Source organism: Marmota flaviventris, chromosome 17 (genome assembly GCF_047511675.1).
Source record: "Marmota flaviventris isolate mMarFla1 chromosome 17, mMarFla1.hap1, whole genome shotgun sequence".
Taxonomy (NCBI): Eukaryota; Metazoa; Chordata; class Mammalia; order Rodentia; family Sciuridae; genus Marmota; species Marmota flaviventris.
In genome coordinates this window covers 63,485,399-63,498,501 of record NC_092514.1, presented here as the reverse complement: position 1 = coordinate 63,498,501, position 13,103 = coordinate 63,485,399, and the positions used below count along the sequence as shown (strand labels likewise).

Genomic DNA, 13,103 nt, shown 5'->3' with positions numbered 1-13,103 from the left:
CAGAAATACAGAAGATAATTAGAAATTATTTGGAAAATTTGTACTCCAATAAAATAGAAAATATCGAAGACACAAATTTCTAGAGTCATATGATTTTCCCAAACTGAATCAGCATGATATACACAAGTTAAACAGATCAGTTTCAAGCAATGAAATAGAAGACGTCATCAGAAGCTTACCAACCAGGACTTGATGGATACACAGCTGAGTTCTACAAGACCTTCAAAGAAGAACTAACACCAATACTCCTCAAATTATTTCATGAAATGAAAAAGAGGGAACACTACCAAATTCATTCTATGAAGCTAATATCACCTTAATTCCAAATCCAGACAAAGACACCTCAAAGAAAGAAAACTTCAGACCAATATTGCTAATGAACATAGATGCAAGAATTCTTAATAAAATTCTGGCAAATCGAAAACAAACACATAACAACCAAGTTGGGCACAACAATCAAGTGGGGTTCGTCCCAGCGATGCAAGGTTGTTTCAACATACGGAAATCAATAAATATAATTCATCACATCAATAGACTTAAAGATAAGAATCAAATGATCATTTCAATAGATGCAGAAAAAGCATTCAACAAAATATAGTACCCTTTCATGTGTTTTGAACATGAAAAACTAGGGATAACAGGAACATATCTCAACATTGTAAAAGCTATCTATGCTAAGCCCCAGGCCAACATCTTTCCAAATGAAGAAAAACTGAAAGCATTCCCTCTAAAAACTGGAACAGGTCAGGGATGCCCTCTTTCACTCCTTCTATTTAACACAGTTTTTGAAACTAGCCAGAGCAATTAGACAGATGAAAGAAATTAAAGGGATACTGACAAGAAGAACTTAAATTATCGATATTTGCCAACCATATGATTCTATACCTAGAAGATACAAAAAATTCCATCAGAAAACTTCTAGAACTAATAAATGAATTCAGTAAAGTAGCAGAATATAAAATCAACACCAATAAATCAAAGGCATTTCTGTACATCAGTGACATATCATGAGAAGGAGAAACTAGGAAAACTACTTCATTTACAATAGTCTCAAGAAAATACGAAACAATACAAAACACCTGGGAATCAACTTAATGAAAGAGGATTAAAAAACCTCTATAATGAAAGTTACAGAATGCTAAAGAAACTAAAGAATACCTTAGAAGATGGAAACATCTTCTGTTCTTAAATAGGCAGAATTAATATTGTCAAAATGACCATACTACCAAAAGCACTATACACACATAATGCAATTCCAGTCAAAATCCCAATAGACAATCCTCATAGAAATAGAAAAAGCAGTCATGAAATTCATCTGTAAAAATAAGAGACCCAGAACAGCTAAAGCAATCCTTAGGAAGAAGAGTAAAGCAAGGGCTGGGGATATAGCTCAGCTGGTAGAGTGCTTGCCTTGCATGCACAGGGCCCTGGGTTCAATCCCCAGCACCAAAAAAAAGAAAAAAAAAAAAAAAAAAAAAGGAGTGAAGGAGGTGGCATCACTATACCAGATCTTAAACTATACTACAGAGCAATAGTAACAAAAACTGCATGGTATTGGCACCAAAATAGACTGGTAGGCCAGTGGTACAGAATAGAGAACACAGAAACAAACCCACATACATACTGTTATCTCATATTAGACAAAGGTGCCAAAAACCTATATTGGAGAAAGGATAGGCTCTTCAACAAATGGTGCTGGGAAAATTAGAACTCCATATACAACAAAATTAAATTAAGCACCTATCTCTCACCATGCACAAAACTCAACTCAAGAGGATAAAAGACCTAGGAATTAAACCAGAGATCCTGCGCCTAATATAAGAAAAAGTAGGCCCAAATCTCCATCATGTTGGATTAGGCCCTAACTTCCTTAATAAGACTCTTATAGCACAAGTAATAAAATTAAGAATCAATAAATGGGATGGATTCAAACTAGAAAGCTTCTTCTCAGTAAAAGAAACAGTGAGGTGAATAGAGAGCCTACAGAATGGGAGCAAATTTTTACCACATGCACATTAGATACAGCAATAAGCTCTAGGATATATAAAGAACTCAAAAATCTTAACACCAAAAAAACCATATAACCCAATCAATACATGGGCCAAGGACCTGAACAGATACTTCTCAGAAGATGACATACACTCAATTAATAAACATATGAAAAAATATTCAACATCTCTAGCAATTAGAGAAATGCAAATCAAAACTACTCTAAGATTTCATCTCACTCCAGTCAGAATGGCAGCTATTAAGAATACAAACAACAATAAGTGTTGGTGAGGATGTGGGGAGAAAGGCACACTCATACATTGCTGGTGGGATTGCAAATTGGTGCAACTAATATGGAAAGCAGTATGGAGATTCCTTGGGAAACTTGGAATGGAACCACCATTTGACCCAGCTATCCCACTCCTTGGTTTATACCACCATATGATAGTAATTCAGCCACATCAATGTTTACAGCAGCACAATTCACAATAGCTAAATTGTGGAACCAAACTAAATGCCCTTCAGTAGCTGAATGAATAAAGAAACTGCAGTATATATACACAATGGAATATTACTCAGCATTAAAAGACAATAAAATTATGCCATTTGCAGGTAAATGGATGGAGTTGGAAAATATTAGCTAAGTGAAGTAAGCCAATCCCCAAAAAACAAATGCAGAATGTTATCTCTGATATGAGGATGCTGATTCATAATGTGGATGCTGGGGGAGCATGGGAGGAATGGAGGAATTTTAGACAGGGCAAAGGGAAGGGAGGGGTAGGGAGGGGGCTGGGGGGTAGAAAAGATGATGGAATGAGATGGACATCATTACCCCAAGTACATGTGTGAAGACACAAATAGTGTGACTCTACTTTGTGTACAACCAGAGACATGAAAAATTGTGCTCTATATGTGTACTATGAATTGAAATGCATTTTGTTGTCATGTATAACAAATTACACCAAATAAATAAATTTTAAAAAGAAAGCAAAAAAATTTTCAGTGATTTATATCACATAGAGTTAGATGTCAGAATTTCTTTCATGTTATGCCACAGGTTTTCTTTAATGCAAGAGGTCATTATGTGCCACTTAGAAGATTAAGTGACTTATATAGATTCTTCTTTTCTCAGAGGTTATTTCTCTCGTTCAGTTCTTGTGGGGGAACTTCTTGTATAGTAGCTACTGTCTGTGCTTTCCAACTCTAAAGTGTAATTTACCAAATAAAACTGGTTTACATAATAACCAGATTTGTGTGTATTTGGAGCTACTTTAAGAAGTAGTGACTTGTTTTAAAAAACTATAATCAGACTACTCAAAAAAGTACAGACTAGTTTCTAACAGACATTCAAAAACATTTAGTTTAACTTTTGTATTTTCCTTTGTTTTTGGTTTTACTTTTAAATTTTTATTTTTTGGTGGTACTTGGGATAAGTATTGCATTTTCAACTTTTGGGGGTCTTTGCAAAAGAGCTGGATAGGGGTGAAGGGAAAACCCTCATAAAGCTTATAATCTGCCCATCTAACATTTTTATATAGGTAGTTTCATGCATGTGGCCTTATCTCTGGATTTTGAATTTACCTAAGAAGAAAATTTAATCTTGTAAAAATAAAATAATGAACAATGAGATAAAAAAGATTGATGGAAATAGTCCCTTGTAAATGTGAGACTCAGCCAGGCAATAAGATGACTAAGCAACCTCAGGGGTGTGTGACTCAGTGGGCTAATTCAAGAGCATTTAGCTTTGTGACATGCTTCTTAGTCAGCTTCATAAAGGATTCATTGTTTCAGAAAAGTAATGGACTTATAAACAGTGTGAGGCATTGATTTTATTTGATAAAAATTAAACTCATTACTTTGACAAAGCCAAGTTAACTGTGTCAGGGACAATTTCACATCAATTTTGCCAGTGAATCAGACTATCATCTACACATATGCCCTCCATCCTCCATTAAAGCCACAATTAACCAATCACAGTCTCTGAATGACCTTTACATAATGGGATTTAGTAAGTCGTAAGAAAACCAATGTATATTGAAAAATGAAATTTTAATTAGTAATGCGTAATGTCTTTGAGCAGAGGTGTGTGATTATAATTTAACACCAGGCAGGTTAGGGGCTTATTAATAATTTGTTATTAATTTTCCACAAGTAACTACTATATGAAGTCATCATGCTAGCACTTGCTTTGTATACTTTTAAAACTCCTACTGGTTCCCTTTACACAAGTTATTACACTTATTCATAAAATCCAATTAGCTCTTCATTCTTTTCAATAAGTAGCAAATATAGTTTCTTTTTCTGTGGATTAAGAGATTTCATTAAGATGGTCAAACAAAGTTAAGAGGTTTCAGGTAGATAACTTCTAAGCACAACTTCATACTAACATAATGGTGATTAAATTAAAAGGTAGAATTCCAAAATAATTTTAAAGCCTTGAGTTAATTTTTTTATATATTTTTTTTGTTTTAATTGTCAATGGTCCTTTATTTTACTTATTTATATATGGTGCTGAGAATTGAACCTAATGCCTCACACATGGTAGGCAAGAACTCTATCACTGAACTACAATCCCAGCCTGAATTAAAATTTTTAATAAAGTTAAATTAATTCAATGTTATACCCATCAAAAATATTAGACTTTTGGACTAGAAAAGGCACTATTTTAGCATTACAGCTCAAGCTTTTGGATGGCTGACAGCTAGAAATTTGCTAACTTGCTGCAAAGTGATCCTGAACAGTGCACTTATGTGACCTTCTCCCCACTGTTGGGTTAGGTTTCTGGAAGTATCAATTTCAGTAGAACAGTTGTTCAAAACAGCTGCCTTGAAAAGTTTAAAAAAATCTGATTTTTTTACTAATGAAGCAGATATTGACACCCTAGTAAAAGATCCAAATCTCCAACAATTTCTACATCAGAAGTCAAAATTCAGATTAAACAATTCAGTTATTTAAGGCAGTTATTAAACTGTGCCTATGCTCTTTTTTTTTTTAGCTATGTTCATGAGCAACTTCCAACAACTTTTTTTTTCCATTTCTGTAAACAGACTGTATGGTCCTTGAGGCAAAACTTATCTTCAACTACAATGGCATACTCTATAAACTATTGATTTTTAAAGTGTGAAATGGTTATCCTTGGGGGTTCTCAGGACATGTTCTCGTGGTCCTCAAAGTCAAAATTATTTTTATAAGAGACTATTTTTCTTTTTCTACTGTTATTCTCTCACAAATGTACAGTGGAATTTTCCATAGCTTACATGATATTAACATGCAATGAATACATCTATTGCTGTTTATAAAAAATAAATATATGGATATTTAAAAAATCTGTATTATTTAAAAATACATTATTATATATAACAGTTAAAAACTAATATTTTGTATATTAGTTTTAATTTATGATATGGTAAATACCAATTTCATCCATATAAATAAGAAGCTTTTTAGGGTCATCCACAATATTTTAAGAGTGTAAAGGGGTCCTGGGACCAAAAAGTTTGAGAAACACTGCTCTAAACAGAATAGTGCAAAACTCTATCTATATGAAACTCCAATAAATGCCTGCCATCTCAAAATGCTCTTAAGACTTTTCTCTGGCAGACATTATTTCAGACAGTTTTTATATTTGGAATCAGTCAATAAACTTAGTTACCTCTGGATATACCACAGTGTACAAGAATATCAAATATAATTTCTAAAGATCCAGAATCATTTAATATTGGAATTGTGACTAAAATACTATTTCAGAGAACCTGAGTAATACTTTAAAATGTAGAAAGATACCTGTAATGTGGAAATATACACTTTCATGCATATTTTAAAAAGCTCATATTATTTTTTTACTTTTGGGGAATAAGATAGTTCTACTCTGATAATAATTAGAATAAAAGGATGTAAAACCGAAATATGGCTGCAACTTATATGTTCTTTTACTTGAAAATTATAAAGTATGATGTAACATGTTTTAAAAAATTATTCCAGGGAAACAATCTAAATATTTTCTTACAATAAAGTGCAATATTTGGCTATAATAATCACAAGTTATAAAGGCTGCCAAGGAGGACTACAGAAACCTAAGGGAAGTTTTTCTTTTCAAGTTTGTTTTCTTTTCTTCTTAATGTGCTTTAAGTCATAATAAGTCATACAATTCATTTGTAAACAGTGACTAAGATAACATATTACCTTCTAAGAGAAGATTATTCTCCAGGGCCTCTAAGTTCTGAATTAGAATATGTTAACTTAGAAGACGTCAGTATTCCTAAATGGATCAATGGATCAATGCACCGACTAGAATGGCATGTTCTAACCATTTAGACTGTTAAGAGAAAAGCTCTTGGGGCTGTGGTTATGGCTCAGTGGTAGAGCACTTGCCTAGCATTTGTGAAGCACTGGGTTTGATCCTGAGCAACACATTAGAAAGATAAACAAATAAAATAAAGGTATTGTGTCCATCTATAACTTACACACACACACACACACACACACAGAGAGAGAGAGAGAGAGAGAGAGAGAGAGAGAGAAGCTCTTGAAAAATAAAGATAACACCAAGGAACTGAAACACAAATATTATAGCACTTTCATCACTGGACAAACTTCAGCATAAGTGTTAACATAAAAAGTAAGCCAAGACACTTCCTGTAAGGGTTATGAAATTAGTATTATTATAAATACATTACTCAGATGGAGAACTTCCTAAAGAAGTAAGTATGTTTGAAAAAAATTTTTGGACGTAGTTTTGTTGTTTGACTAAATGTTCTGGCTGAAGTGCAATATAATGGAAAAGATCTTGTTATATTTTAGATACAACTGATATCTGTGTGCAAATATCAAGTTAAAACGTGTCTGTCAAAAATTTATTAAACCTTTAGATACTAGAAGCAGAAATGTGCTATCAAGTATCAGTATAACTCAAAATGAAGAATTCCCAAAATAACACAACTGAAATCGGTTGATTTTGTTTTCCATGTAGTATAACACCCATGATGCAATAATTTTTTAAAAATGAAAAATAATATTAATAACATCAGTATTTTTTCAGTAGTGAAATGCAAGGGGATGACAATGTGGCAGATTTTCAAATAAATTTGAATGTCTGAATGAATCAGTAGTTCTGTCTAATTTTCTTTATTATGGTGTAGTGCACTGTGGTCTTTGCACAAATAAATTATTTGGTAAATTTATTCAGGTTTTGGATATAATCTAAAGTAGTATTTGACATAATTCCATTTTCTGGACTGGAAACACACAACTGCCTATACCAAGCAGCAATCAGGATGGACAAAAAGGTTTAGGAACTGAAACTATGACTAAGGCCATCAACTATTTTGATGGAAGTGTGGTAACTGTAGCCATACAATCAATTATTTTACACTATTTCCTTAACCATCACTGAAAAACTGTTAGCAAAATGGACAGCAGCCATGTATAAATTTCTTCCTGTGGGAGTTAAGCATCCTGCCCTGCTTAGGGCAGGATATAGGACAAAGGAGAAGAGGGAAAGCAAAGGAAAGATGAAAAAATATATAAGATAAAAAATATGCTTGATACAGTAAAATTATGGATCACTATTTATTAGAGGAAAATAGACCTGCTAAAACTATCAGAGGCAGTTTGGTACATTCTGAGTAAACAAGAGGCACAGATACCAATAATACACGCTTTAACCAGACCATTATTATAACAAAATGAAAATCTGAAAAGATCAGGTTCCTGCTTGTAGAAGAATGTAGCATGGCCACAAAGAAGATAAAAGAAATAGGCTGGGCACAGTGGTACATGCCTGTAATCTCAGCAGCTTGGGAGATTTGAAGCAGGAGGATTATGAGTTCAAAGCCAGCCTCAGCAACTTAGTGAGGCCCTGAGCAACTCAGAAAGACCCTGTCTCAAAATACAAAATAAAAATCAGGCTGGGGATGTGGCTCAGAGGTTAAGTGCTCCTAGGTTCAATCTCTAATATACAAAACAAAAAACAACAAATACACAAAAATTCAGGTGCCTAAGTGGGAAAGGATAAGTTGTTGCTAGGAAAGAATTAGAGGTACTGCTGGAAACTCCAAGAAAATAAAGTATTGCATGTTACAAGGAATGGCCATTAGAATGAAAATGAAAAAAATTCTCTCAATTCTAAATACATAATTCTAAGTACAAAGTTCAATGTAGTCGAACAATATGATTAGGGCTGAAGTTGGTCAACAGTTAATCTGAAATCCTCCATCTTCAAAAAGTTATTTCCTCCAGTCTTTAACATTTGTTTTCTTTCAGAATTTCAAGGACTTGTTGCTTTCAGTGATTATTCTTATTATAGAAATATTTGTAATCACCAATCTATTTATAGAATTAATTAGTCATATGCTAAAATCTCTATGATCTAATTACTAAATAATAAAATTTAATAAATATTGAATTATGAATATTAAATAATAATTGAAATATTAATTATTTAAGGGAGGCTTAAGTAAGTTTGGATATGGGGAAAAAATGGAACTTTTGGGCTTTTGCCCACTTTCATTTGTTACCAGGTATCCCTAAAGCCCTTCCATGGTTCTAACCTCTTAAATCCTGCTGTGTGCGTGCACCACCCATACTCTGTCTTGGCATTCGAAGAGAAGTTCTCAAAGGTGTATGTCTTTGCTCATCCAAGTATGCAAGGTCCTCCAAGTGGGCAGAGCTGGTGGCTGACAAGAAAGAAAAATTAAGTTAAAATATGAAAATTCCTTTACCTACTCTATATCTTGCAAAACTTATAATCTTAATTTGTAAATTCACTCCAACACAAATGACCATGTGTGGAGCCAGCCTCAGTGGCACACACCCAGCAACTGGGAGACTGAGGCAGGAGGATTACAAGTTCAAAGCTAGTCTGAGCAACTTAGCAAGGCCCCGAGAAACTCAGCAAGACCCTGTCTCTAAATAAAATATAAATAAGGGAATGGAGATGTGGCTCAGTGGTTTAGTGTCCCTGGGTTCAATCCCCAGTACCGTACCAAACCAAACCCAAACTACATATGTTTAATATATAATATGCACACATTTTATGCCATTAAAAAGCTAACTACATTTTTTTAAACTTGTTCTTTCATTTTGATTGCAGCTTTAAGACAGAACATCACAAGTCTGTATTTGCTAAGAAGTTCTATAACCTTAAATAGAGGAATATAATATAATATTTCTTATTCAAATAGCAAACAGAAACAAACAAACTAGATAAACATAAAAATCTCATTTTATTAAGTTGTATATGGTAAAAACTATTTGATTTAAAGTGAAAAATAAATAAAATGCCAGTCCAAGAACTTGAAATGTCATTGTGCTTCTGAATGCCTGCCTAATCATGAAAGCTGCATCAAAAGGGAAGTTTCGTTGTTATTGAAATAGTAAACATGTTTCTCCTGAAAATTAACAGTGAAATGAAAAATTCACTTTACATGAATGTCTCAAATTTCAATAAATTCTTGAGTATCTGTGTTTTTTTCCTTGAAAATATTAGATACCATCTTCTCATTATTGATGGCTTATCTTTTTATGGTTGCTGCCCTCAAATGTTTTGCCATCAAATTCCTAGAGAGTACTTTTATAAGTAAGAAACTGCATCATATGTTGAGAGTTATAGAAAATGACATGGTGCTTTGCTTTGTAGATTTTATAATCCACTTTTACCACCTATGACATATATTATTTTACCTATAGCTGATTATAAATGAGCCCGAAAAGGAAACAGCCTAGAATTCTCTCAATGTAAGGAAACAAGCTTGATGACAGTAAGTAAAGTTATATCCATACACTCACAAATAAGTTGTTAATGGTGACTGACCTTGGGAGATGACATTAATTCATTAACTTTCTCATTCATTTATTCACTCAATAAATATAACAAAACTGTTAGTGAAAAATGTCAGGACCGTATCAGAACAAGGCCTCTTAACCACTGAGCCACATCCCCAGACTGTTTTATTTTGAGATAGACTCAGTAAGTTGCTAAAGGCTTTGTTAAGTTGCTGAGGCTGGCTTTGATCCTCCTGCCTCAGTCTCCTAAGCCACTGGGATTACAGGTGTGCATCACTGTGCCTGGCTCCCCATGGTTTGTTGTTTTAACTTTTTTTAATAGTTGCAAATGGATAGCATGACATTTATTTTTTTATGTTGTGCTGAGTTCCAAGCACTAAAATAAAAATAACACCACCTCCCCTGGCCCCAAAGCCTAAAATGTTTTATTTATTTATTTTTAATAAGAAAATAAAGACTTATAGGATACTTTTTAAGCTGATAAACTGAAGAGTAATTTATTTGAAAGAAGGTTAATGAGACTCTTCTATTCACATTTTAATATTCAAATAAAATCTTAAAAGCTAGAACTAGATAAGGATACCCACTTCTACCACTTTTATCCAATGTATTACTGGAAGTCCTAGCCACAGCAATCAGGCAAGGAAAATAATTAAAGGGCATCCAAATTTGAAATGAAAAAGTTAAACTCTTGCTGTTTATAGATGACATGATCTTTTATACAAAAAAATCCCTCCAAGATTCTACTTAAAAACATTAGCAAATAAGCAAATTCTGCAAAGTTGCAGGATACATTATCAATGTTAAAAATCAGTTATGTTTCCATATACCAATAGTGAATTATCTAAAAAAGAAATAAAGCAATCCCATTTACAATAGCCACAAAAATCAATCAATCAATAAAATCCTAGGAATACATTTAACCAGGAAGACGAAACAGCTCTACAATGGAAATAATAAAAATACTGATGAAAGAAATTAAAGGCAATATGTACACACAAAATGGAAAAATATCCTGTGCTCATGGTTGGAAGAATCAATAATATTAAAAGTCAATACCACCCAAAATAATCTCTAGTCAATGAAATCTCTATCAAAATGCCAATGATGTACTTCAGAGAATCAGAAAAAAGAAGATGCTAAAATTTGTATGGCAACACAAAAGATCCTGAATAGCCAAAGTAATCTTGAGCAAAAGGAACAAAGCAGGAAGCATTATACCAGCTGACATAAAATATACTATACAAAGCTGCAGTAATCAACACAACATGGTGTTGGCATAAAAAGACACACATACCAGTGGAATAGAATAGAAAGCCCAGAAATGAAACTATATATCGGTTGCCATCTGATCTTCAATAAAAGGGCTGAAAACTCACAAAGGGGAAAGGATGGTCTCTTTAGTAAATGGTCTGGGAAAGGCAAATATCTATATGCAAAAGAATGAAATTAGATGCTTACTAGGAAAAAAATTGGAGAATGTATAAGGAATTTAAAAAAAAAAAAAAGAACCCAAAAGCAATGGAAACAAAAGCAAAAAGAGACAAATGGGATTACATTAACCTCTTCCTCACAATCATCTGAATCTTCTCTATTTTCAAGTATTTTCTCAGAAAAGTTCTTTGTTATATTTTATCAATCTTATTTTACCCTTTGTAAAAACTTTGCTTGGGCTAAACCTTTCTCTGCTTTCCTGGTTCATCTCCCAGACAAATTAATTGCTTTTTCCTTTCAGCAACCATATGTATATTGCTGTTTAGAACTACTATTTAGTTTTGTTTACATATCTGTCTTTCCTCATTAATTGCAATAGGTCTTGAGGGCAAGAGTCAACATTTAATTCATCTTTGATCAACTTCACCCTTCAAAGTAAATCAGAGTGTCCTGCACACAATGCTCACTATAGAAATGAATTCTAGACTACTACCTAGATTTAGTAATCTGCCTGGCCTCATTCTCATTGCTTTATTTTCTTATTTCTTATTTTCTATGTAATAGACATCACTGCAATAATATGCTTAGCTTAATGATGTTCACAATACCTTCCTTCAGGCATTGCTGATCTTACTTTACCTTTGTCCACAGCATATATCATTATCTATTATACTATATAAATTACTTATGTTATTTTAATTCCTCCAAGGAAAATGCAAAGCTGCACAATTGTGGGAATCTTTGTTTTGTTACTTAATGATACTTAAGCACTTTGAACAGTGTCTGGCAATATAATGCATGCTCAATATATACTTGTTTATAATTGAATCTCGTATTATACATAAACTTTATGTATCAGCTACATTTAAACAATCAATGAACAACAAATTAATTTTTGTAGGGTAATTCTGAAGGAGGTAGCTATAGCAACAATTCCTTGAACATCATCATCCTATACATCTAGACCAATGACAGCTCTATAAGGACACATATATTTCTATGGCATAGTGCCATTCTTACTGTGAAACTGTAGTGCAATTTTGGGAGACAATTCTATTAGATTAAATTAATACTGTAACATTTAGTGGATGCTTACCAGATATAAGTATAAGAGATAATTAGGTGAGTTTGAGTGAATTTTAGAAATACAAGGGGGAGAAATGAATGAGAGTAGAGAGGGTAGAGAGAGAAGAGGGGAGGGGAGGGGAGGGGAGGGGGGATAGTAGAGGATAGGAAAGGCAGCAGAATACAACAGACACTAGTATGGCAACATGTAAATCAATGGATGTGTAACTGATGTGATTCTGCAATCTGTATACGGGGTAAAAATGGGAGTTCATAACCCACTTGAATCAAAGTGTGAAATATGATATATCAAGAACTATGTAATGTTTTGGACAACCAACAATAAAATATTAAAAAAAAATAAATAGAAAACAAATCTACAATAAAAATTTTATATAAAAGGAAAAAGCTTTAAAAAGGAAATTCACAAAATCTGCCTTGCTTTAGATGAGGAAGTGGGAAGAGGGAAGGAAGGCGATTTTTATCAGATTGGAACAGCTGAGAGTCACTTGGTCATAGAACATTTAACTGATATACTTTTTTAAAAAGTTAAGGTATTTAAATGTACTGTGAGTGAGCAGAAAAAAAAAATCCAGCAGAAAACATTTGGCATAAAAAATTTCAGAGACAACTCTATATTGAGTTTGGAAGTCAGTTTGAATTATTTCTTATATCAATTGCAACTAATACAAATAGATACGGTAACCCAATTATTATTCTGGATGACCTAAGCAGGGAGCCTAGACTGACACTTCTGTTTGCTACTTCCTGGGTAAGAAGCCATTCTGCTGTCCTTATACCTTTGATATATAAAGCCAACATTCTGACTGAAA

At 33.2% G+C, this 13,103-nt stretch overlaps 1 protein-coding gene across 4 annotated transcripts in view; it reads right to left on the bottom strand.

The window, feature by feature from the left end:
* Tanc2 (tetratricopeptide repeat, ankyrin repeat and coiled-coil containing 2) overlaps positions 1–13,103 on the bottom strand; it is a 444,589-nt gene that overhangs the window by 154,670 nt on the left and 276,816 nt on the right. For all 4 annotated transcript variants that reach the window (XM_071603168.1, XM_071603166.1, XM_027946338.2 and 1 more), the window contains exon 8: positions 8,538–8,663. In XM_071603168.1, coding sequence (XP_071459269.1) covers positions 8,538–8,663 — 126 coding nt within the window. The remainder of the gene's footprint in view (positions 1–8,537; positions 8,664–13,103) is intronic.